General features: G+C 41.0%; 1 protein-coding gene across 1 annotated transcript in view; it reads left to right on the top strand.

Moving 5' to 3' along the window:
• RHOBTB1 (Rho related BTB domain containing 1) overlaps positions 1-26233 on the top strand; it is a 162029-nt gene extending 135796 nt beyond the window's left edge. Inside the window, exons 7-10 of the mRNA XM_078642684.1 lie at positions 702-852; positions 11342-11430; positions 13870-13975; positions 21882-26233. Of these exons, the coding sequence (XP_078498810.1) occupies positions 702-852; positions 11342-11430; positions 13870-13975; positions 21882-22045 (510 nt within the window). The 3' untranslated portion in view covers positions 22046-26233. The remainder of the gene's footprint in view (positions 1-701; positions 853-11341; positions 11431-13869; positions 13976-21881) is intronic.
• Positions 26234-27815: the final 1582 nt, after the last annotated feature.

The following is a 27815-nucleotide window of genomic DNA, read 5'->3' as shown; positions in this document are numbered from 1 at the left end:
CTTCAACGGGTCGATTCCCTTCTTGGAACTTAAGCCCTTCACCAGCTTTCTGTTTTGTTTTGATTTCCTAGAGGTCAGGCTACATGTAGTAACAAGAGAAATTAAACAAGGCTCATCGAGTCATTTTCTGCTCCTGTCACTGCCTTCATGATGTCAGAGACTGGCCTCTGCCAATATATCTCTTTCCAACGCATGCTTTAGATCGTATGCCATTAACACGCGGTCAGTACATCGACCGTGTTGTTACAACGCGAACCATTACATCGCAAGTCGTTTCAAAGACTTGCTCTAGGGGGGTGCACTGGATTTAAGGAATAGCATAATTAACTGTTCCATTTCCAGCTTGTGCAACAGCAGAGAAGGTGTTCGATTGTAAATCCAACACCTTATACCCCCTACAGCAAGTTGTTGTAACAACTTGCAATGTAATGGTTTGTGGTGTAACATTGTGGTCATTGTAGCGGTATGCTATCTAAAGCATGCGTTGTAAACACTGTTTCCCGGCCTCTGCAGCAAGGGTTATGTAGTGGGTAAAATTAAGTAATCGAGGGGTAGCAGCTGCCACCCATGATTTATACTATTTGACATTCATGTCTGGCCATTAGTTGAAAACCATTGTTCTGTGTAATGATTTTGTCAATACTTTCACCATTACATTGCTGCAGAACTCTAATTAACATTTTCCTAATTCCATTTTATAGGTTGGCATCCCTTCCACCAGCAAGTCCTCAATGCAGGCAGTACTGGATTATTTATATACCAGGCAGCTATCACCAAACATAGATCTGGATCCTCTTGAGCTAATTGCTTTAGCTAATAGAATATGCCTTCCACACCTCGTTGCCCTCACAGGTAAATGTGTTACCAGAATAAGAAAAATGAATCAAATGTTTGTCCTGTCTCTTTCAAGTATTTTCTTTTTCCTCAAGTGCTTTAGCTAGAGCATGCATGCTGTGGTACTATTTTGCCTGTCAGTTTCTATTTCAGGAGGTTTTTGTCATGGAGTTAGTAGTGCTATAAATGCAGAAGGAACCGTTTTCTCTGTATTATTTTCTTACCATTCAGTCCTCCTCCTCCATCACAAAATTCTCTTTAACAAGCAAAATCTTTACTACTCCACAAAGGGTTATCACTAGTCTAAAAAGGTATACGGCCTGATACAAATTATAGCAGTTCCTAGCTCTACCAGGTTCCTATGGATCATGACTCACAATATCCTGTCTTGACAAGACAACACTGTTGGAGTGTATTGAACGTACCAATTATGACAATTTCCTTTTCCAATCCAAATATAACAAAGGCTATAATTTGTATTGCCTAGAGTCATCCAGAAGTCAATACTTCATACTAACAAGCATTGGCATAGCCATAACGGGGGAGACAGTGGTCAAGCACACACTAGAGAAGTTCCACCTCCTTACTATAGGCGACCTCTTCCCTGAGGGCCACGCCTTTTCTGTATCAGAAGACACCCGATTTTCTGAGCACTCTTTTATGGACACCTTTATCTTAACACGATTACAATCTATGCTTCGGGCCTCGTTCACCACCTTCCCGGTGGCTCCGGAACCAACACCTCCGCTGACGCTACTTGTCCAACACCCCACAGGGGCGCATCTGGTCTCTAAATTATACAAGTGTGTTGTGAATCCATTCTTGTCTCTGACTCTGGGATACGCACTGCGTGGGAAGGGGACCTGGGCAAACCTATCACTGACGATCAATGGGAGCAATGCTGTAGGGCAACTAAAGACGTTTCCTTAAATAGCAGACACAAACTCCTTCATTTTAAATTCCTTCGCAGGCTATACCAAACCCCATCACAATCACACAGAATCGACCCTAATAGGCCTCACCACTGTCCGAAATGTAGGGCTCCCTTTGCTGACTTCGCTCACCTCTCTTGGACATTCCCCAACCTACACGATTATTGGTCCTTGATACAGGATACCCTGGGTGACATATTGGCCATGCAGCTTGTTCCCACTCCTGAGATCGCATTGCTGGGCTATGTGGCCAACTTCCCCCAGTCTGTCAGACGACTCGCTCCTATGGGCTTCCTGTTAGCCAAGAGAGAAGTTGCTTTGTTATGGGGTAGCAGACGATCCCCAACGCTGAAATCGTGGCTTGGCAGCATGACCTTCTGCAGCATTAATTGTGAGGAATACTCCACCCAGATCCCTAACGCGTCCAGACCGGTGGACATTTGGGGGCCGTATAGGGCCTACATTGCCAAGAAAAACGCCGATCAGCAGGCACAAACAGCGAGTGGTATTGTCCCCGAGGGGGTCGGCTGATGTGATACTTGAAGTGCTTATATGCATGCTTTTCTTTGATTTTTTTTTTTTTGTGTCTCCCCATGTTATCAATGTTATTACTGCGCTGCCGGAGATACCCCCAGCTTTATAAGTAACACTGACTTATAACATTATATTCTGATGTTTTGTTCATATCTGCATTATCACTGCCATTTGCCCGCAAGACGTTCCTCAATTCCGTCACATGTTATGGTTGATTTCAAGTATTTTTGAAATGCACGCTCTCCTTATTGCTAATAATTTTATGCTTTGCAATGTATTGATCATTTTGTTTCTGTACACTTAAAAATGGTAAAAATACAGTTAAAAAAAAGCATTGGCATAGCCAATAGGTCTCGCCTTTGGGACCTTGTAAGTTTTATGGCCATGCTGCACATTATTAGGGGTACTACAACATCTACTTATGCTTCACATGCTACTAGTGAACGGGGGAGTGAGAGCCGTCAATCAGGCCAGGATGGGCTTTTACAGGCCACAAGAGAGTGAAGAAGCTGCAAGGGTCAGGTATTATATTATAGAAGGGAGGGTGGAACTTGTAGGGCCCTTGTAATAGTAAGAGATATAATGGTGATGCGAGTGTGCCTGCCCACACGTTACAGGACATTAAGAGACAAAGACAAAACCAGCATACAGCGCTAAAATGTGTGTATGTGTCCATTTTAGACACAAGGATGCATTTTGCACTCCAAAAAAATCATGAATAACATACGCTTGTTAGTGGGCATGCTTGTTGTTTTTGCGTTCCCACTTAATTTTGCAACAAATGTAGCAACAAAACCCTTCATATAAATGGGTACTAGTAGTCTAATACATGCTCAGTTTGCTGATAATGTGGGTTTGAGCAACTAACTCTTCAAATTAATCAAGAGACCTGTAAGCATCTAATACCAAATATCCTTATATTAAAGTCAGTCAGACTTACTTTTACATTGAAGTTAAAACTATCATGCCGCCTCCGACAGCACGTCCAAGCCTCAGCTTATGGAGGGCGCGATAAGAGAGCAATAGTGGTGGCCCCGCTCCTTGCCAGTCACTAAGTAAAGTAACAGGGCCCATCTTGGAATGAATCCAATATAATAAGATACAAGTGTGAAGTGCAGAGAATTGGACATCTAGGACAGCCTCCCATTCAAAAGATCACAGCAATACAACCATAATAAGAATGTCTTCACCATTGTTGTTCTTATGTTATTGAACGAAATGTTTCTCCTCATGTGGAGACAGGCTAGCTTGAATCCAGTGGCGCAGGGAGCATAGGATCCCAAGCCTGGGCACCAAAGCCCACACTTTACAGTCAGTTTTTTCGATCATTCTTTAAATGCATGGGAGCCATCTATGCACTTCACCAACCGCAGAAATACTGTCGCTCTCGGATGATGTCACTGCACCCCTCCCCACTCATTCACTTTAATTGCCGAGGCGCACAGACTCCGGCCACTGTTAAGATATGCTTGTTAAACATGTGCCTCAGCAGCCCTGCGCAGCCTACCAGCAGGGAGAGTTTTATTAACAAGGGGGGTTAATAGGCAGCATCCAAACAGGTGTCGTCTGGGGAGCTCACAGGTGTGAACTCTGGCATTAATGGCAGTGGCACCTAGCTGTACGTCAGCATGGTGGTGGGGAGCAGACATGTGACCCGGAATTACTGCAGCATTACTGGCAGAAAGCAAGTCTGCATCCAACATTCAGGGTGGAAGGACCATACCCCAGCATGTCCGAAGGTCATACTGGCAACCCTGCGTTCCTGGCATACTGGCAGTGTTCAGGCCACAGCATGGCATGCCTATACCCTGGCACCAAACAGGCTTGCACCCTAGCACGGTGGTCATGGAGTAGGTCTGCATGACTGGCAGGGTATACCGGAGCACAGGTGAAACGAAGCACCGTCTGTGCCGACCAGCACTGGCAGGACTGTACCCAGCATTAGTGGCAGAAGGCAGTGTGTCAAATTACCTTTGCTGGCTGGTCTGTACCACTATACTGTTGTCGGTCTGTATAACTGGCAGGAGTACTAACAGGCCTGTCCTTCAGCAGGTGCCGGCGGTCATAACCCCTGCGATGCCTGTTTATTACAAGACGTGTGTGTGCAGTCTCGGAGAGAGGAGTGCGCAAGATGTATCCCTTTTAAATAGTAGGGTAAAGTTGCCAGATAAGAATGCCGTGGCTCAGCTGAGTGCGGGGAGGGGGAGGGGCGGAGGGGGTGGCTGGGATTCTGCCCAGGCCTGGATTACGGCTACACGGCTGCATCATTCACCGACTCACGTCTAGAAGGCTTCGGCCGCTTTAGGACCTCCCTGCTGTGGAGGGGCTGACAATTACTGAATTGCACTCACACCTGGGAGCCCCTCCCAGCAGTCACCGCTCTGGCCTTGAGGTTTGCATCTGATACCCCTGTGCCAGTTCTGCCCCTCACCCCCGACAAATACTCCATGCTGCCGGACTTGTGAAATGAAAAGAGAAGCAGTGCCAGTCACTCACGTACATCCAGGAAGTGCCTGTATTCAGAGCCCTGTGCATGGTTAATGATCCACTGGGCTTCTGGTGTGTAAACATCCCTATGCAAATGACGACGCGGAGTCGGACAGGTATAGTGTAGGGGAAATAGCAGGATAGTAGAGGGACACTTGGAGAGCAGGATCCCATCCAGTCATGTCCTGCTCAGCACAAGCCGCAGACAATGGATAGGGTGTCTCCTTGTCTGTACGGTGGGGCATAACACACAAACCAAGAAACAACGACATTGGTAGAAATCTGAACAGCACCAGCTCCACCTCAAAACAAGCAGCTGCAAAAGTGAACGCGACTGCATCTGTTTCCAATTAACGCGATCGCAAGACAGGCAAATGTAAACCAGCGCGGGCGCCATAGTTAGAAACGGATGGCGCTGCTGCTCGCTGCCGCAAGGTAAACGCCATACATGCACTCAAGATTCCGAAAATGTCCTGAGTGATTCCAAGAGGTAATCTCCTAAGCAGCGCTTGCGCGCTCCCTTAGGCTCGACCTAAAAAGGGCTCAGTCTAATTTGAGAATATTAGCATCCTTCTATCCGCCAGGATGTTGACTTACAAAAGTTAGCATTCCAACCATCCTTGAAGCCTAATTAACAGGACACTCAATAGAAAACATAAATGTTTATCCACACAATAATTCAATTGATTTCCTTCCTAATCAGCCCCTAGAATGTAAATCCAAACAATACAGGCCTATGGTAATATTCATGCTAAAACTTTAGAATGTTGAAAATTCAATTGAACATAAGAAATGGCTCAGGGACAATTAGGGTTGATACAGACCTTCTATTCCAGAATGTCAATGTTTGCCTTTCTGTTTCTCCTTTCTTAATTTAAAACATTCTACTATCAATGGCTTAAATGTTTTAATAGATTTCTGGACCTACTACCGTGGGATAGAACTGTTTTAAAGGCCCTCTTCCTCATTATTCGCCATTGTCTGCAACTTCAGCCTGTAACTCTGTAAGGGGGTCATTAGCAACCGTTGTATCCCTTTGGCGGGGGCTATAATGCTATATTAGTACTATTGGTTTGTTTAGACCTTTCACAGCAACATGTCTTGTGCTAGAATTTCACTTCCCATGCCCTTCATCCCAACCTCTTTGTGTTGTCATCTTGATGATGACCGAATAATAAAATTGAAAGGGCAACTTACTTATTGTCTTTCATATGTCGAAGTAGCTTTTGTCTTCCATACTAGACATCAATCTACTTTATGTGATTAGCAAATCTTTTGAGCATAGATTTTTCACTTGTCCAATGCTATGCTTTGGCTATCAAAGCAACATATGTCAGCGAAAGTGTTAAGCTGACTTGACTGGTGACAAAAACATTTCTTATGAGTTTGATGTCATAATCTTGAAATGAAATAAGGTTTTGGTACAAAAGAACATTTGCTAAAATGTAATCCATTGAATTGTATACCATAATGCATACAACAATGTATCAATGTATCACGGTTGGACTGGAAACGCAAACCAGCCCTGGTAATTAACTCAGACTGGCCCGAGGGGAGGGGGGCACAAAGGGGGGTACTGGTGGAAACCCTCCTGCTGCTTTTGTTACTGGTGGCTGATATTACAGCGCTGCTTCAAAACCAGCCCCCAGTAACAAAAACGGCCCACTGGTTCAAAACTAGCACCCACCCTGCCGGCCCACCGGGTAAGCGCCCAGTGCCTGCTATGGCCAATCCAGCCCTGCCATGTATATTGCAACCGGGTGGTAGCTTTGAATGCTTTTTGTGATGTACAGTATTGTTTTGCAAGAGATTAAAAGCCTGGTTGTGGCTGAACAGTCCTTGGGTATTGTGTAGCAAATTTTGGTGATCTGGGTGGCTGCTTCTAAAGTGAGTTTGTCTCTATTTTAGAGCATCTATCAGATAGGTGAGTCTTTGCTCCACAAAGTTATATGAACCACGAACTGCACTGTATAGTATGCTCTTCCTTTAATTCACAGCCAGGGAAATTGTTTTATAGTCTGGGCAGCTAAGTTCACAACGGCTAAGGCATATTATGATTTTGGTGGCTTTAGTTTGTATGGCCTGAACATAATTTTCAGTTTTTAAAGTGGGGTGACGTTTTTAACACAGTCTTTAATTAGTCCCATCGCAACCCTGTAATGTGGTGGGGCACAATAAGAGTTCTTTTTTCCATTTCACTGAATGTGGACATGGTTTTGGATGTCACTTTGATATAGCTAGTCAGCATCATGCATGACTCACATTGGATGCTATGATTTCAAAATAAAAATAAGAGCCAGATGCATAAAGCACTTTTAAAGTTTCAAACACTCAGTATGCAACCTTTAAAAAATTTAATTATCTCATTTTAGGAGTCAGCAAACTTCTACTGACTCCTAAAATTGGATTGTGATCATATAAAGATTCTGTATTTGGAAGGGAAATGTTGTAGGTGTTCATTCTAAATACCGAGTAAGCATGACATGTATCTTGCAACTGAAATCCGGTCTCAAAACATTAAAAATTACTGACTTCCGAGTTGGGGGTGGCAAGCAATTCACAAAAGGGAAGCTTGGAAGTTGGCAGTGTGTTGGGGAGAAGGCAGTGGTTGACGGGACTACTACTAAATCTCAAACTTTAAAAAGGTAAACTTTTTTTAATGCAGCATGGTTTCCTTTAAATAAAACGTGCTGCATTTAAAAAAAGGTTACCTTATTAAAAGCCAATCGATCATGGTTGTCTGCTGACCTTGCAGGCTACCATTCCTCTAATGGACCCCAATCGGAGTGAGGTTCACTGACCGAATATCGAACACACAAGTATCGTGTGTTCAGAATATCGTGTCAAAAATATCGAGGACATATTGAGTAGGTAAGTGCAAATAGATAGGTATACTTACTATTCTTAACTCCAGATCTACGTACATTGAAGATATATATATCGTCAAAGTACATATATGTGGAGTTATATATGGTAAAACTTTACTTACCCATAATAAAATGCCCTTCACAATATTCTTGTCCTCGATATTTGTGTTTTCGATATTTTGTCCACACACCTCGGATTGAGATGCAATTTGCAACCCACACCAAATCAGAATTTTTTTTAACCATCTAGTAGTGCATATGTTGGTTATATGTGTCACAAAAATACTGTTCACAAGTTGTGAACTGTATTTTTGTGACCATTACTTAGTACCTCTGGCCCAAGAAAACGAATAACAATATTACAGTGCTAGAGGCAGCAAAAGACATGCACATATGTTGAACTGTGTTAAAAATCATGAAATGGGAATAGCCTCTTATCTCTGTAACTGAATATTAATTTGAATAGAAATTATAGAACTGCATTTTCAGTTTAGGTAAACAACACTGATGATAAGAGAACCCAAGATTATGAAAAATGCTGACATAGGAAGTGAAATTGTGCCAATTGAAGGCTTTGAGATGAAAGGAACTACAACTGTTTCCTTGACATTTCTTCATTAAGTTAAAACATTCTTTTGGTAAATTAACTTTCTTCAGGCAGTGATTTCACTACAGAAAGCCTTGAAATATATCATTTTGTCTTAAACCAGATACACCCTAATTTTTCAGTAGGAGAGTTGACTAACCATTGAATTTGTTGTGAAAGATTAATATTCCGATGCTTTTAACATGCAAAAGAATTGCATGTTCACATATTTTAAAGCATTGTTTTAGTATGTACTCATTTTGTAATTTAAAATATTAGAAATGTATATACATCTAAAGATCAGAAAGTGATGTCTGGGACTGTCTGGGACTGTTCGTCAATGTATTCACTTATGTAACCAACCCCTGTGGATTTGTGGTGGCGGTCGCATTGTAATGCCTCTTAAGGGACCGTCAACAGCATGCCGGGCGTTCCCGTTTCCGATATGGATATCGTAGTCAGCCCCTTGGTCTTTTCAAAATAATACATTTATTCAGTAAATATAATTAACATTACAGTAATATTGTAACTAGCAAACATAGTGCAATCATCAACAAAATAGGATGCGCCTGCATAGGAATTGCCTAAAGAAACAATATGCAAGGCAATTAAAAGCACACAATCAAATAGCAAAATCATACTGTGGGGCTACAGAGTGCTCTGCACAACAAAACCTAAGTGAGCTCTTGCCAATACATTTTAGTCTTCTTTTAGGGTTTTGAACAATAAGAACCAATCATATATACACAACTAAAAATATTTGTGAAATAAATGTATACATAGCATTCTGCCAGCATCAGGAACCGATATCAATAAATATTACATGAAGGTAAAACATGTTCCATAGCTTCCCATCCAGAAACTTGTATCTTTAAAATACAAATGCACTACTATGATTTTCTGCACTGGCATTCATTACATTTACATAACTTCCCACCAGAAGGATAACCACAAATTTGAAATATATTTTCTAAATTCAGTTTTCTTTGTACACATTTATTTGCATGCACTTCATGCCAGAAGGATGCATAGCACAAACTGTAGCCTAAACAATAACAATATGAAAACATTTGCATTTCTACCGAAACACACTGCAGACTTCGTCCTAGCAACGCTACGTCTGTTAGTTGTAGAAAGATACAAAAGACCAGCAGCCCAGGCAGTTTCAACTAATTCGCGTTATTTTGCTATTTTACTTTAGAAAGAAACACATGTATTTGTCTTGCATGTTTAAGTCCTAGCATGTTAGCCACTACATATTGATGTCATATACATTTCTAATTTGTTAATTAGCTTTCTTAACCACACTCAGTAATAACAAGGTGCTTTAAATACCTCATCTTTCGTTACATTTTGGGGGATCTAACCTGCCAGAATTTAAAAGGGTAAATGTGTGCAATATGTGTTTAAACATGTAAAAATTGGTGCTAGGCACCAAAATCGGCATGCCATTCTCCCACAAACTCAGAATTTGCAATAATTATCTGATCAGATGAATTCCAAACACCTCAGTGTCACATTTTTATTGGATGTAATAATTGTCACATCTGACTGGAACCACTCATAATCTCACACAGACACAAGAGCATTGCAGAGAAGAATAATGGAAGCCAAGCCTTGGCCCGCCCACCCCCGCTAGAACTGACACTCACCATAAGGAGACCTAGCAGTGTGTGCAAAATTGGACTGCTCCTTAGGTCTGCAGATACATGATCAGAGCAAGCAAAACATACATACATGCTCTCCTCTCAGTATTCAAACATTAAACAAAGATCTACACAAAGTTTTAGACCAGGAGCATTGCGCAAGTCAATATAACACTCACACCGTTGGCCAGCATCATCAACGTCAGACGCATACTTTATACCAGATAGCCTGTAATACGAGCCTCCAGCCAGTCAGGGGCTCTGAATAGCATATCCTTCCAGTGCCCAACAGATCCAAGGTGGCTACTTCCTGACTGAAGTCCAGGCATATTGCAGTCAGACTGGAAGCGCACTGGCACACTAGGCTCCAATTTACCTGTGTCACACCAATCAATCCCCACCAAGGAAATACTTGAACCATGGTCCTCTGCCAAGGAAGGGGTCTAAAGACAGTATTAAGAGACCACAAAGCAAAGGAACTTGAGAAAAACATCCCAGAGGAGGAGAGAGGGAAGATGAGGCAAGCGAACCTTAACGCACAGAAACCTGCCTCCACACAGCGGATGCCCTATGCCAAGTATGCAAGACTTAATGGGCAAATCCAAGGGAAATGACTACACAGGAGTATTCCCATGCCCAGTTAGGGCAAGAGGAATTGTACCCCTTAAGAGAAAGGCACAGAAAAAAGTAGCAGTAGAGCATACCTACAGCCCGACCTGTGGCATAAGGAGGTGGAACCTAGGCAAAAGCGCTACATGAGGAACTTGCCTGAGCAGGGAGACAGAAAAAACAAGGCTTCTTGTGGGAGGCTCACCTTCTTGTGTGAGCTATGCTGAAAAAAAAAGTTAGGAAAACAACGTACCTGTGTCTGGGAGTTAGACACCCTCATAGATAAGGACTGTGATGAAGAAGATGACGAAGTGGTAACCTGAAATACTGGTGAAAGCGGAAATGTTTACAATAAGGGTGCAAAAAGTTATATTTTCCTCATATATTAAAACAACTTGGGAACCGATTCACAAAGGCATTTATGAGCAGGCCAAGTATTATCTCAGAAGAACTACTTCATCTCTTTAGAAGTGCCTTTGTGAATCTGCCCCGAAATGTCCAATAGCCGGTTAGTAACGGTGCAATTAACTCAGTCCTTTCGATTTTTACTAAATGTGGATAAATATTCACTCAATAGTCCATTTTATCACCATATAGATATTTTGGGGCCAACGTTCAAAGGCAGCACATGCAGTAGTACTATAGGACTACTACTTCACCCAGTCATAAATGCCTTTATGAATCGGTCCCACTATGTTTAGCATAAATCATATTTGTTTTGCTAGATTTGTTCTTGTCCTGCCAACAACATAATAAAATGCTTACCAGGAGAAGTTGACCTTTTTTACCCGAAAATGTTGCAGGGCTATAACTGTTCTTTTTCATTAGTATTATTTTCTTTACTAGAACAACATGCGGTGCAGGAACTGACCAAAGCTTCAATGAATGCTGTGGATGTAGATGGCGAGGTGCTTATGTATTTGGAATTAGCCCAGGTGAGTAGATTTAAATATATACCTATAATACTGCATAAATGAGTGTCACTTCAACTGTGTTATCTATTGTAGCTTAGAGCCAAAGATGTCATGCAAAAACTAATTCTTTCAAATGTAACTTTACTCCTTGGAGCTGCAGGTCTGCAAACTTCAACACATAACTTGGAAGCATCTATTTATTCATTCATGTTATAGAAGATTAAACAAACAAAATTGCAAGCTTGCTTGGTTAAACTTGAGAGCACTTTGACTAATGTCCACGATAATAAACTCGCACACAAAGACACTTAGCGACAATTAACTATCGCTAGATTGAGAAAGGGCAGAGGAGGGCCGGTCCCTACTACATTGGCCCAAAGCACTCCTAGCGCTAGAACCAAATCAGATGAACTGTAATCTATTGCCTAGACTGATGTAAAATTGATATTGATTTGTAACCGCGCACCTCAGACTTTGTAACTCACACCCATCTAATGATACGTAATGTGCAATATCTCGTTTGATTGTTTTTTATCTATGATTTGTTGTACTTTATTAAAAAAAACTTTAATAAAAAAATTCATTAAAAAAAAACTTAAGAGCACTTCAGTGCAGGCTGAGTGATCAAGAATGTGGGCGACAGGGATATCTGAAGAGAGCTGCTTTGATAGAATGAAAATATCAGCTGTGTATTTTCATGGTAAATGTATAAGGAAGAGCATTAAATGCTCATCAATTTTACAGCAACGTTTATACCCACCAACCAGTGCAAAACATGATTCCACTTGTCACACGGTGAAAAGCGTAAACATTCACAGCACCAGTGCAAAATTGTATAGTGTCCATTCTTTGCGTGGCCAATCAGGAATAATGATATACTTGATTAGGTAAATTATACGTAGGGAAAATTGCCTGGCCTATACATAGTTTACCTAATCTGGGCCTAAACAGTTTATTAATTCCGAAGTGATACAAAAAGGCTTGGCACTTAATAAGGGCTGTTTTTGATTAATTCATGGGGAACAGCAACTAAGTGAAATATGTTACAAATTCCATGAAATAGCGCTTTTCATGATGTCAGCAGTCAGGATTTTTATTTCAGCTGCTGGACCTTCAGAGAGGTTGCGAAACTCGTTAAGATGAGGTGACCGGTTGGATGGCAGCATAAAATTAGATACAGGTTCTCCAAGATCAGGTCTTTAAAATACAATCTCTGAGATGTACCTTGGATCCTGAAATCGGTTGCAGCCTATAATTGCTTCCTCATGCCAAGTCTAGCTTAACATGTTCTCCTTGTTTTAGTGAAGTATAAATAAGTATTGTATCACATGACACACGTGGTGAGGTGTGGGGCTTTTCCCATACGAAGGAGACTTCAAGAGTCCAGCTCTTCTTTTTAGGTCTGGCCTAGAGAGCGCTTTGGATGTTTAGCCTGCATCACGTTTGCCATAAATTCATGATAAAACGTACATATACACATACATACACGCAAGGGCTTTCAGTCAGCTCTCTTCATTCATTGTTCTCTTCAAGTGTCAATAACATTTTGCCTCATCCTACCACAGCATACAGCATGGGATAAGTGGTGACCCCCCTTCATTCATTTGTTGGCCTTTTTCTCCCTCATTCAAGGTCACATTGGCTTTCTTGCAGCACACAATTGTTTGTCTTTTAGTATGGACTTGGATTATAGCTAGGACATGTCCATCGTCGTTGACTTGCCTAGATAATTGTGTCCAGACTGTTGGGATTCTCACTACTTTCTGAATAGTGCATATAGTGAAATACTCTTAATTCAGAAATATGTAAAATTGTTCAAAATTGTATTACAGTCGTCTAGAGTTGGTTCATTAGTGTAAACAATTTCAGTATTATAGAAAATCAGATGCTTTCAGGAGGTGAGAGGCAGCAGTGGTCAAGTAGTTCAGCTGGTGAGCACCAGCACTTATTTGTTTGGGAATCACTACTTATTTTTCATCATCAGACTCCAACCCGGAGGAAGGCATTACATATAGAAAGGAGTAAGAAGCAAAAGATAGGAAGAATGTGACAAAGGGAGAAAACAGGGATGTAAAAGAGTATGCAAGATTGAGATAAAGAGACAGGAAGCGTAGGTTGGTGGAAAAAGGGGCATGAGGTGGATTCAAAAGTAGGCAGCCTTAGTATTCAGCAACTGTGTCATTCAACAGCACTGGCGGAGGACTTTCTGAGGAAATCCCTGCGCCCCTGCTCTCGTGTTTTTTTCCTACATTAATCGATTGACGCAAGCATAATACCTTTAGTGCAATGATTGTACTTTTGGATGAAGCTAAAATTAATTTTCTTCACTGTTCAAGAGTTTATATTTAACTCTTTATAATATTGATTAAAAGTGCTGAAATGGTGGGTTTTTATTAAGATATTTGTAAACCGATTTTGCACAATGTACTGCCACCAACAGGAATTTATTTTTGTTTTCAGTTCCACAATGCTCATCAGCTAGCAGCTTGGTGTTTACACCACATTTGCACGAATTATAACAGTGTGTGCTCCAAAATGCGAAAGGAAATAAAATCAAAATCTGCAGGTAAGCGTGGTTGCTTCTTAATCTTAAATCATCTCATTGTACCACTGCACATTTAAACTATACAACATTCAGCATGTAACCTCTCTTCTTCATTTCTCTCTTCTCCATTGAGAAGTTTTGTTTTTATTCTAATTCTGGAATTAATTAAACTCCTTCCTTTACTGCAGTGGTTTCATTAAGGCATTTTGGGTGGAAATTATGTGCATTTGTTTGTTAATTGAGCTGTATTTAAAAAAAATCAATAGCTGAAAGGAGGTTACCATGGTTAACTTAAGCCCTATTTAAGAGAGGTGCACAAGGGTTATTCTTCCTTAACACAAGAGAACTTTTATGTGAGAAGTTAACTTATGGAGAAAATGATTGTGGTACTCAGAAGTCAAATAATTATGTACTATTGTATAATCAAAACTCAATAATGCTTTTTTGTCTTTAAAAAAAGAAATGAGTGCTGTCTGTGCACTTGAAAACAAGTAGGCTTGAACGGTGGTGCCAATACAGTGCTTTTAGTATTAACTAGAACAGGAGGTGTTGCCACTCAACTGCCTCCAATGCTGACGCATCCTTGGCACTGTAACCATTCTCCACATGAAGTGCCATTTCTGCAGTTGCCCGCGCATTGATAAAGCAGCACTTTGACTGATTTTCTATCTCAGTAGGCATGTACAGTTTGTATGGGAGTTGAGAGAAAGAGGAATATTATTTGAAGTAGATGGTAGTCCTCTTCAAGCAATAATGGCATTATTCCCTACTAGGTCATTTTAGTTTTTATTAATCTAAACTTGAGATCAACCTTTGGTAGCTGTAGAACAGAGCAGACCGGTTTCACTTAGAAGAAATGTCTAAATCATTTATTAGTACCAAAGTAGTTAAAAGTAGAAAGCACAACCCAATAAAAACCCCACTCCAGTTTATAAGAATAGGGACAATTTGCAAATAGACACCAAAACAACAAACATTGGATGTAGCGAACTGGAGATATGATTTTTCAAACTTTTAGAAGTTTATAGTGGCAAAAAGCACAAATCATCAACCACGGGTATCTAATTGTTCTCGACCAGGTCAAAATCAAAAGTTAAGGCTGACTTTGATGGAACACGGGTCAAATATAGGAACCACGTAAAGACCCTGGACATTTTACCTTCAGATTTAGTCTTTTTCTTGGAGAAAATCTTTGTAGGCGAGGCTGTTGGTAGGTTGCAGTGCCAGCTGGATCCAAAGTTGAGCTTGTCAAAGTCAGCCGGCTGATACAGATGTTGGTCGAAGCCTTGGCTCCTGCCGTAAGTTCAAGGCTTTCAGTGTTCAAGGCGGGAAAACTCAGAGTGGGTGAAGTCTGAAGGCCAGGACCAGTAAGGTGTAGGTGGCTGCATGGTGATGCTTGGCATTGGTCCAGCTAAAGTCCTCTACGTTCGGATGTAGAAACTATTGTTAAAGTCAGGATCCTTTTAGAGGGCAAACCAGCAGGTTGAGTCTGACCGGCAGTTCAATGTCGCTGGCTGCAACTTGGAGGCAGTCCATTGATAGCCTCTGATTCTTTTGGCAAAAATCCTTGGAAAAGTTTCTACATACTAGCTGGTAGCATTACGCAGGAGGAGTACACGTTGACACTTATCCAAGGGCCCTTTGGAACTTAGGGATACCACTTTGGGGTCAGGATTTACTCTAGTGGAAGCCACCAGCAGGGTGCAGGCAGGTCCAGTTGGAATTGGCAACCTTTGGAAGGTGGGCTTCTTTGAAGCATAACAAGAGGGCAGCAAACTGACCCTTGGAATCAACGTCTTACTCCTGGGTACAAGGGGGAAAAGGCCCAGCCCACTAGGTATTTCTCCGCAGGTTCAACAGCCGGTGTAGTCGTTCTTCTGTCTTTCATAGGTCCAGGTCTAACAGTGCCATTCTCTGGAAAAATCTAACATGGCAGAATCTTACATCTCCGGGTGAGAGCATTCGATACACCCTTGAGGTGTGTCTAAAAAAATTAGGAACTCCCCCTGCAAAACCAGTTATGGGACAGATCCCCCCCCCCCCACACACACACACACACACTGGATTCGGAGCCACTTTGGCTACTTGGACAATGGTAGGCCTACATGTAAGTTACATCTGCCTATGACAGGTCCTTTGAAGCTTGTACAGTTGGTGGCCACATCCCCTAAGGCCATCCTTTCAGGAGGAGGAGGTCACACCTCCTCCTAGAATAGGCTCATTTGTTCCCTTTCCTGAGAACAATTTATACCTCCCAGCAGGCTGCTAGGAGACAGCTGGGGATTATCTCTAAAAGTGCTACTAGAGGCTTTCAAGCAGGAAAATGCAAACTTTCTTTTTCAAAATAGTAATTTAAAATGCAAAATCAAATTGGATTGGAAATTCCTATTAATTTGAGTCCGTCAATCATGGTTCTAGCTATTGCCAAACTGAAGTTATACATTATAAGGTGTTAAAATGCAACCCAGTGTTTTTCTATGAGCGACCCAGTACTGTCACAGTGAAAAACGACTTTGTAGACAGTGACATATGTATCCCATGCCTGCATTGCACTTTCTCACTTGCGGCTACACAAGGCAGCACCTGCAGCACATGCTGCACCTTTTCAAGGCAGGGTGTATCACTATGCTGTTGCAGATGCTGCACCAAAATAACACCAACCTCTAGGCTGAGGATGGGCCCAGGAAGAGAAACACCAGCACATTGTTTTTCCTTTCTCTTGTGGCTCTTCAGACATGTCCAGCTGCTGTTTCTCACACTGTAATAATGTTTTTAGCATGCCGGGTTTCCCAAACAGTATTAGTATTAGCCGGTTAGCAGGGAAATGCTTACATCTGCATTTGAAAGGCTACCTCTGCTTCTCACCCATTGAGGTGTTTAACACTATATTTCCTACAAGAAAAATTATAAAGTCAAGAACTTACTTTTTTTTACAGTTCATAAGTCTGCCAAGTGGCACTATGAAATATGATACTGTCAGCCATTCCTGTCTTTTCTTCCAACTGCATGTTGCATTGTGGGGCTTGTATTTTTTCCTATTACACTTTCATAATGAGCTCAAAACCCCATCATGCAAAGTAGTGGCTAAAATGCCAGAATTGGCCAAAGGTGTTATACATGACATGGGGCCAATTTTCAGCTGTTTTCAGATGTTACCAATTTGTGTAGTCCATTTCAAATTCTACTTTTTTCGCATGTAGAGCCAAAAGTAAACTCTGTTTAAGTATTTTTTGAGGATTCAATCTTTTATTCACGTCATGCATTAAACCAGACTTTGCACATGCAATTTGTTTTGCATTTTGTTTAGTGGAAAGTTTAATACCGAACTTCACAATAAAGGCAACACATGAGCAGCAGCAACACACCCTTATATAATGGAAAGAATAAGTAAAGGGCAGATGAAAATTGGAACAACACACTATTCTCCCTCATATATTGGACAGTTACAACACAGGTAGCGAACATGCTAATGAGGGAGTGAGAGGAATTAAAGGACGGTTGTACACTGTCCATGAACAGACGAATGTGCAAGAAGTGCAAAACTCCTGGAAGAAACAGACTAACCTCTTATGGAATTGCCCAACATTCCATGTTCTCACATAGGATGATGAATCCTCACTTACCTAGTTTGGCATGCTCATCAATAGTTTCCATATCCAGCACTGCAAAGCATGCAAGAGCACCTTTATTAAAATTGTGTGCGGGGAGCTAAACATTTTTTACTAGTGTTTCCCTACCACAATATTAAAAACAGGAAGTTCAAGCAACTGACCCTCCATCTCTTTCCCATGTACATGATTAGTCATTTGCATATTGCTGCTATGGGGTCAGGCACCTTCCTCAGTACTGTAGGTATCTCAATCAAATATTGTAAAAAAGTCCCGGGTTCATGGGCAATGTTATAGAAGTGCATTCAATGCATCCTTTGTTTTTTCATAAGGTGGGGCAATAGCAGTATAAAACACGACTTCTTTGTAGAACAAGTACACCTTGGGCAGAACAGTCAAGTGTCCTTCAGTGGACAGTTCCATCTAGAGCAGCAGCAGCGCAAGCTATCTCCATCATTGGTCACATTCACATCAGCCAGCAGCAGTGCAAGCTTTCTTCTTCACAGAAGATGTACAGTATGGCATTAGCCAACTAAGCCGCCCGCTCTCACAGAACGCAGTAAGTGTTGTCTGCCATTCCCTGCAGAACAGGTCCAGCAGGGCACGCTAGTATAAGCTTTCATCACTCACAAAACACGTAGCTTAAAGGCAAGAGTGACAAGTATATCACAGAGCGATTTCGAGAGCAGGTGCTTAACTCACTGAGTGGAATGGATACATGAATGAGAGAGTGGAAATACAAGATCTGACATTGCACTTACGTGTCCTGAAAGTCCTTGTGCTGCCACTCTGAGACTGCAGTTTGTTTTGATTCTTTGGTCATTACCTGATGGGTCATTGTTATTTGGAACAGCGCAGTGACAGCGTATATCATTATATTGTATACAGGCACATAGGTGAAAACTGATTTGAAAAGGTTTTGATTTCATGGACACCAGATGTTGTGTAATCTCCGCCTCTGTGCTCCACCTGTTCTCAGTTTCAATGTCTGTATTTGCAAATTGTCCTGTTTTTCCCGACTCTGTCCATGTAGGTTGGAAAAAAGGATAGTAAATTGGGGTCTAGGTGTTGTAAGCTCAAAAGTGTGCCAAACTTTGCTCTTGATTTCAGCTATTATTAATGGTCAGTAATTATCAAAATAATGCTGCTTAGATTGCTTTGCATATCTCATGCTGTATATGTTCAAACAGTTGATTGGTTACTATGCTGACACAGCTGCTGTCAAGACATCCGTCACAGAGAGTAGCTCTATGCTACTTTAAATTTTGCTGTCCTGCAGGGGGAGCAAGACAGCAGAGTACTGGCTCTCTCTGCTAAAGAAAGCAAATCATTCATCCTGGAAAGCAGTTTCAGAATGTGTACCCTTATATCTGGGTGTTGGCAACACCCTGCTCCATGGCTTCTAGAGTCCACACTGGAACCACTGAAAGACATTCTACATGTCTTAGCACACCTCATCTAGGACCTGAAGAAATATGACCACATCACCCCTACTCAGATTGTACTGCATTCCTCTCCCCCCCCCCACCTGTACGCATCATCATCAAGTGTTGTTTAGTTCCCCACTTCCCAGTAGGAACTGCACTTTTGTTAGTCAACATAAATGTACGGATGGTGCCAGACTGATTCCGTGCACCCCCGCAGTATATGTAATCCTGAAGAACAGCTAGCCCACAGTGGCACCATATGAACCCCTAAACTTAGATAAGTAGCAAACGGTTTTGGCAACCACAGAACATGACAACCCTGAGCTCTCCCAGGGATCGTGGTAACAGATCTAGACCCCTTTCACTCAGTCACTCGTTCTCTTTCTCTCAGAGAAATGTAGGAGGAATACACAGTGAGGCATTTTCAAAATGTATTGAACAAAAGTGATTCTTGTATAAAATATATGTGCTGCAATGATCAATAGACAGAAGCAGACGAAAGTGATTAGCAATATCAGGACAATGAATAGAATGAAAAGTTCCACCATCTTTCTGAGACAAGATATATATATATATATATATATATATATATATATATATATATAGATCTAGATAGATATAGATCTAGATAGATATATAGATATAGATAGATATATAGATATGATATACATATAATTTTTTCAACACTTATCTGGAAGTCGGAATTCCAATTGGTGATTGTTTAACGTGTGTCGCTGTAGGAACGGGTGTCCAGGAGAAAGAACATCCAACGGAGAAAGATAGTAAGAGTACGATATATATATATATATACTATGTGTCCCCTAACCAAAATGCCTAGGGTCTCTGTATGTGTTCTGCCAGAAATCACCCTCCAGATGCTCCAACCCCATTACCTGAAGGAAAAGAATGGAGGTACCTGTGTTGTTGTGGTCTCAATTTGGACATCCCTTGCTGCTCGTGCTGAGGCTGGGCTGAGAAGTCTGCATGTAGTGACATCACTAATGTCAGCAAGTGTTCCTCTGCTTCAAGCCAGAAATGCTTGTTTATTTATAACAGACGTCATCCTTGCCCTGTGCCGAGATTCTAGTCAGGTTACCATTGTTTATGTGCTATAGATTGCTATGTTGCCACATGGATGAATGCAAACAATCACTTTTGCGCAATGTATGTATAGACCTTGTACATTATGTTCAAGGTATCATGATAATGTTCTTATGATGTTGATTTCGTAAGCAGGCATAGCTTCATGCAAACTAATCCACACTGTCATGGACCTAGATGTTTGTCAAAAGTCATTGTGTGAGAGTGAAGACAGCTTAGGAAAAAAAACAGTACATATGTTGTCTTGCAGACAAGATCACAATCTCTGTCAGTACTTGCAACACTTGCACCCAGGACACTGACAAACTAAAGATGAACATATACCAACAATGAATAAAAGAAATGGGCTTTCTCACCCTAGAATCCAGGCTCTGGAACAACATCTCCTTATCCATCTGGACTGCTCAAAACCTTATTTGGTTAAGGAAAGATCTGAAGCCATACTTCTGTAAAGATTACCATATATTGAGGTCTCACTAGGCCCTCCTTCCCTTAATCAGTACCCCCTTCCCCTTCTCGACCCATTATCTATTACTGATCATATTCTTTGCCACTGTACATTACTTTGTCACACCTGGTTAGGTTTGTGTACTATAAATAACCACATACACACGTACAGGTGGGTACAGCGAAGAAATAACTTTGTATACCATGCCTCTACAGCAAAGGTAATTTTCAATCAGTGACATGCTTTTCCTGAACATCTTGTAGAACTGGTATTGGTTACCTTTTCGGGGCCCAGTGGACAAGAAAATATTGATCACAAGGCTTTTTAAAGTCCACCCCAGTCATGTAGCTGGGGAAAGGTCAGAAGCAAAGGAAAGGCAGTAGGTGTACACAACTAGATGAGGCAGATGAGGTGGAGGTTACTTTTAAGGCACATCAGGTAAGTCTCCCGGAATGCCTGCTTTAAACTAATACAATTTTAGCACTAGTAGCACTCTTTAACAGTTTATTTCACGTATTTAAACCCAGCTCAGTCCCCACCTATCCCTGATGCATAACTCATAAAATATTGGAATCCATGCTGGTTGTGCAGTTCCTCTGGGTGGCGGGGGCCTGTGAGAAAGCCCTGTCAGTGGGACATGGGACACTTACTCTTGTTTCTACACTTCAGAGGAAAAAAAAGCACAAATCATTATTCTAGACCTTGATGTTGCTGCTGGGTTGGTTGCTATCAATTAGAGAATGGTCAGGTACATAACATTAGACCCACTACAATGGAGCAGTGGCGTAAGGTATGCAGATCACTAATGAGAATGAATTAAGGTAATGTATTAAAAATCTCCAAGAAAATTGTGCATTGTACTGTCTATCAGACTCTTTCTTGAACATGCTTGCCACTTCTTTAAATTTGAGTACTGTGGGGCTTATTTACAAGCCCCTTGCGCTACTTTTGCGTCATTTATAACATGGGAAAAGTGACGTACAGGTGGTGCAAGGGGCTTGTAAATAAGCCCCTGTGTGCTTAAGTTGGATGCAGTACTAACCACCCAAACCAATTGGTTTTTATTCATTTGTTATTGTCCACAGTGGCACAACTGAATCTGTCATAGGCACAATCAGAGCATCCTTTGGTTGTAGGTTAAGTACAGGAGACCTGTCACTAATTTTGTTTGCAAGTGATTCTTTGTGGTACAGGAGGTTCTTTGTATTTGGTAATCATTTGTTCAAAAAAGTATTTTCAGGCTGTTTATAAAAGTCAACTTATATTTGACATAATCAAGAATGTTTAAACAGGATTTTAAGGAAGTCAAAATGACTGAAGATTGAAACATTTTGTGTCCTCAGACAATCAGAAGTATTTTGAGGCGCACCGATGGCCACCGGTGTGGTATTTGAAAGAAGAAGATCACTACCAACGAGTGAAAAAAGAAAGGGAAAAAGATGACCTTCCTCTGAACAATCACTCAAGAAAATGGTGCTTTTGGTCTACATCTACAGCCATTGCCTGAATAACACACAATGTGTAACTCATTTCTGATTACTATTTGCTCTTATTTTCACAAATAAGATGTGCAGTAGCAGATTTCGTGCACTGATATCGTGCATGTGTGTGCATTAATACATATTAGAATCCAAGCACAAGCTCACATACATGGAGTCTTTGGCTAATGATCTTAGACTTGTTTTATTCTTTGCATTTATATGAACATATGCACATGATCCATAGTATGTGTGCGCGTGGTTTAAAGATAGCTGTGGCTGCAGGTCCGACTGTGTCTGGATGTCTTTATGTGGTGCCGCCTCTGCTTGGTCTGGAACCTAACTTTATTCCTGTCATTCTTACATTTTCTCGCTGAAGCAGGAACCATCCATCAAAGTCTAAGTTTAATAGCCAAAAAATGGTTGCCTTCTGCAGACAGGTAGCTCTGTTTCTGATGTCACAGTATATGTGCTAGAGAATGTATACTACCCTATGTCCTGCCACGTAGCTCACTTTAGACCAATCACATGGCAAGAAAAATATTAGTCTAAGGGTTGCTAATCCATATAGAATGTATATTTTGGGGAGTAGTGAGTGTTTTCTTTAATCTCACAGGTCAAGGCTATGGTAAACATTTATTTTGTAGCCTCTTCTCAACCTGTAAGACTGAAACCCTTATTTCACAACTTGTTACCACTGTATTTGTTTACACCGCTTTAGTCAACAGCTAAATCTGTGTAGTGTGTTGCTACATATATTGTCTCCCTCTTCTTACATCCGCTGCTGTTCTCTGCTTCATTGGCCCCACTTTCAGGTTGGCCGGCCAGGGATTTGCATTTCAAGCTTGCAGGTATTACTAGCAACCCTTCTCACGCTTTACTCATCTTTGTTCTTTGTCCTACATTTTTTCAGCATCACATCAGTGCCCATTTTTCCTCCTAGCTCAGAAGTATGCCCACCCACTCTTTTTATGTTTTGCAGTAACATTTGCACATGGTAACATTTTGTCTTTTTTGAGTGGTGGTTACTTTTGTTGTTTTCACAAAATGGCAGCCTGAGTGTGGTTTATCCAAGCTACCTTTGACTGTCTGGAGGAGGTGAAGTTCTATGTGCATGTTGAGAGTAGATCTTACCAAATGGAGGTGATGGCTTTGGCGCATAACTTATCAAACTGCCTTAGAAACTATCATTCAAGGTGGATTCCCAGTGGTGATGCCATACCACGATTATAAAAATTACACATAGGGTGCTGAATCTCTCCGTGAGAATACTTTTGTTTTTTTGGTACATGCATTCAAACTTTCATGCTCCCAAGGAAATCACTGCCATATTCTCACTGCGTGTCAGTACACCTCTAGAAAATCAAAACATATTCAGAAAAACGTTTACCCATACCTCCTGTTTGTAAAATAAATATTAAGATATTGTAGTAGTTGTTTTGTAAAGTCCCAAATGTGAATTACACTTTAAACATGGATTAACAATATAGTCTTTCAGGTTAAACTCATGCCTTACAACTTCATCGGTGTATCTGTATATCAGTGGCCACCCTAGAGTGCCATATGCCTATAAATATAAGTGAAACCCAACACATACCAGTTTTAAGCTCCACAGTTATCAACTTCAAACTGAAAAATGTTGGCTAGCAGCTTTCTTAAATATCATTTACGAATACTGTGAAGAAGCAGATGTGTGAACCGTCCACTCTAGATTCAGGTGAATTTTCACATATACATGGAAATGTGTATGTATATATGTATATTGAAAAAACCCAAATGTTAAAGTGGAGTTACATGTAAGTAAGGCACTAAGGGTTTACAAGAGAGTGACGCTGCGCAGCACCGCAAGGCCTTTCGGCTGCGCTGTGCTGCGTCACTTTCAAAGCAAAGGAATGTGTCCTATTTACAACAATATGTTGCATCGCTGTGCTTTCCCCTACGCTGGTGCACAATTGACTCCCATGCACCAATGCAGGCACACTTGTACCGTGGTGCAAGAGTCTGCATTTTAGGGGAAATTGTTTTTGTGCAGGAAGGGACACCTTCCTTCACACAATCATGTGAAGTGTTTTCCTCTTTCTGTGTGTGCTGCAAAATGCAGCACTCATCGAAAGAGGAAAGAACAACGAGAAATATAAGTATTTCTCCTTGTTCCCTCTTTCGCCTCCCCGTGGAGGCGTAGGATTCTAATGTATTCCCAGGTTTACAAAATGTTGTAAATCTGGGAATACAGCAGAATCCATGGGGGTTTTGTGGGAAAACCAACAGAAACACATATGACACGCACCATTCACGCACAATGCAGTGTGAAAAGGCGCCATATTTGCAAGGCCACGAAAAGCCACGTGGCCTTGTAAATATGGAGCACCACACTGCACCACTGGTGCATCAAAAAAGTGATACACCCGCATCGCAAGGGGCTTGTAATTATGCCCCTAAGATTTTAACTTACTTTAAAAAAAAAACGTAGAAATTCACTGAAAAGACAGTAGCATTTTAAACTCAAAAAAGTACTGAAATTGGCCAGTTATAGGTAACTGACATAAGTATAACTTGCACCATTGTAGATTTCAGACATCATTAGTGATGTAATATGTGCAGTCATAAGAAGTGCATCATCGCGGTGCAAGTTATACTTGTCAGTTACATGTAATGGCAAAGATTTTTTTTCAGGTAAGTTAAAATCGTAATACCTTACTGACGTATAACTCACATTAACGTTCGTTATTTTTGCATAAAGTCATGTTATGATGTGTCTGCTGCCAACCTCCCACTACACACTGTTTTCCAATACACAGATGTGTCAAGTGTAATATGCTTTAATTATCAATGTTAATGGAGGAGGGTAGCATTAGGACACACTCAAAGCTTCTCCTCTTGAGTCTTGAATCCTCCCCAACATTCAGCAATTGAAATGAATAGCATGTTACACTCTTTACATCTGCAGGCAGACCAAATAATCATAAATGTTATAGGATGGCATCTCACACATTCATGAATCAGCTTTATGTCACTCGTAGATTGTATACAGTGCACAATACTAGCCACATACATTGTAAATTAATGCCAGTGGTTACAAGTATCCCTTTCCAGCTGTGTGTGTTTCTCTTTTCTTTGTTAGCCCCCAACATAAAATAGTGTACCCAAATGAACCTTTTTCATTAACATTGGGTTAAATGCTAGCATCGTAAAATGCTAATGTTTTCCAGTGCCTCTCTCTGGGTAAAACAAGGAGGGCAAGTACTTTGTGCTTTCGATTGTTCAGTTATGCTCTCACTAGGTGAGCACAGTTTTTAGAATGTGTGTACAGGGCCCCTCTTTGACAGGGCTGAAAAAGCTTCTGATGTTGTGAAAAATATATTTCTATCCTACTGCTCCACCATTTTCAAATTCTAGCATTTCAGTGTTACAAGTTACTTAGTCGTAGTCTGATGTGATGGACGGCATTCAGGGTCAATCTGTCAATATCACACATGTCAATCAATAACAGGTTGAATTTACTGTCTATTTCAATAATAGCAAGTAGCATACATTTGGCAATACATTAGGTATTTGTAAATGCTTGTCTGTGGGTATCACATTGTGAATATGACCACTGTTTGAAAACCCCAGTGTTGATGGTCAGGACAAGGTTCAACATGACAGCCATATTTTTTTATATTCAGGTTGGAGATAAAAGCATCCTATAAACAGAACTACTCTGGAGGGATGAAGTGGTATTGGGGAATCCATGTAAGTTTATCTTGGATTCAGAGGCGGACACTATTTTGCATTGTCATCAACAGGCTGGTGCCTCTATGCAGGGAAAAAAAGAGGAGATTCATTAGACCAGCTGTAGTTCGTTCAATTTTAATTATATCAAGTATTCAAGTTTTGAAAAGGATGGTGGTTAGCAAGAGCATACGGAAATCAAGACTTGTTCAAATTGCAAAAAAAAATCATATGGTTATCTTTAAAAGAAAATAGTTAATTCTCTTAGTTTTGCACTACCAAAGCTATGTTTGCAATTTTGCCAAAATATAATTGGTACACAGAATGAACTTGGGGTATATGCAATAATATCCAGTTGTAAAAGTAATTTCAATTACTGAAACCAAGTGGCTGGTTCATTTGGTATTGCTGTCTTTGGTCTTTTATCTTGATGGTTATTTTATGTTTTTTAATTTTTAAAAAAAGGTTTTAAGAAAAATACCAATAAAATTCTTCAGGTATATAAACATCTGTTTTGTCTTACTTCAGTGTAAGGTTGAGTGTGATAATGCCACCTGTCGTTGTTAGAGACCGGAACAATGGAAAATTAGAGCATGCTGGAGGTTAATCAGTGTTGAAAACGGGATTACCTTTGCTACTCACTTCAAAGTGATTTGTGGTCCTATTTATATTACGCTGGGAATGTGCTCTTCTCATCATCATTTATGAAAAGACCCTGTCTTTTTTGGTACTTAAAAGGCTATAGTTTCGTCCACTATCCCTGCATCACTTGACACATTAAATGGAGAGCCTACACATCACTGTAAGAGGCATGTTTCTTGGAGAAATGAAACCAGAATTGGGGAATCGGCTGTTCGTTACAAATATGCAGTTCCACTGCGTCAAAAATACACAATGAAATATGCACTCGAAGTACACTGGATACGCACTCCAGAATTCATTTGGATACTGACTTGACCTTCATTTACTATGCTGTGGGAGTTTCTGAAACATAGTGCTTTTAAATCTCACACTTCTTGGTACATGCTTGATACACCGGGTGTTCCCCACCCACCTTTTAAATTCACCCATATGGAAACGGTGAAACCAACAGGCTTGGGAATGCCTGCTCCTACACTGATTCTAAGCTGCTCCTGAACTACTGACTACATATCAGCTTAAAGGAATACACAGGAGTGCTGTGAGATGAACAGTAAAAAGGGTAATCAAGTTGGACTTTAGTGTTTCACAGAAAACAACTAAAGGCTGCCTGTTCAGACTCCTTATGCTGGTAAAGTTGCACCCTTGGGAGTGGACATAGGAGCAGTGTATGAAAATGTGAACATCGCCTTAGACTGTTAGCTGTGAGGTAGGAGACAGCCAGAATAAGACAGCATGTGAAGTGACTGGATCAGCAGACCCACAGCTTGTACAAATGCATCCATGAAGGTGAAGACATGTGGACCTACTAGATGTTGGTGTTGGATGACCTCTCTCGCTCCAGTAAAATCAGTGTCATTCCTGCAGGAGATTTGCAAGTAAGTGCGAGGATGGTACACTACCTACATATCTACCTGAAACTGACATGCAACAGATAGCCACTGTACTGATGAGCGTAGAGCATGATCATCAGTTAGTGTCCAGAGAGGGAACTGCGATCCCCGGGTATTGGAGAGGTACTTTGTAGGAATAGTGTTCAACAGTGCCTTGAAGCACTTGGATGTAGAGTAGGTTAGAGAGTTATACTTAATCATGCATCTTACTATATCAGGCACTTTACCCGCAATGGGTTCATAGGTATCTGTTGGTAGTATGTGGGCGATTCCAAAGTAGAGCAGAGCTGAAATCCTAGCAAGGCTTGTCTGGAACCACAACCTTTTAGTGAAATCAAATGGGAGGGTCCAAGTGAGAAGACAGTATTAGGCTCAGAAAACGGATTAGTATTTTATAAATAGAGCTGCTTGAGTTTGATTAAGTCTTCATAAACTAAGAGCTAGCTAGATGAATAATCATGCATAGTGAACAAAGTGTGGAAAGGGAGCAGTTCCAACCCCCCTTAAAGTCTGTTTGCACAGTGGTTGAAACCATCTGCAAGACGAGTTGATATTT

This window comes from Lissotriton helveticus, chromosome 5_1 (genome assembly GCF_964261635.1).
Source record: "Lissotriton helveticus chromosome 5_1, aLisHel1.1, whole genome shotgun sequence".
Taxonomy (NCBI): domain Eukaryota; kingdom Metazoa; phylum Chordata; class Amphibia; order Caudata; family Salamandridae; genus Lissotriton; species Lissotriton helveticus.
The sequence above is the reverse complement of the archived record's forward strand: the minus strand, read 5'-3'. Positions and strand labels throughout refer to the sequence as shown.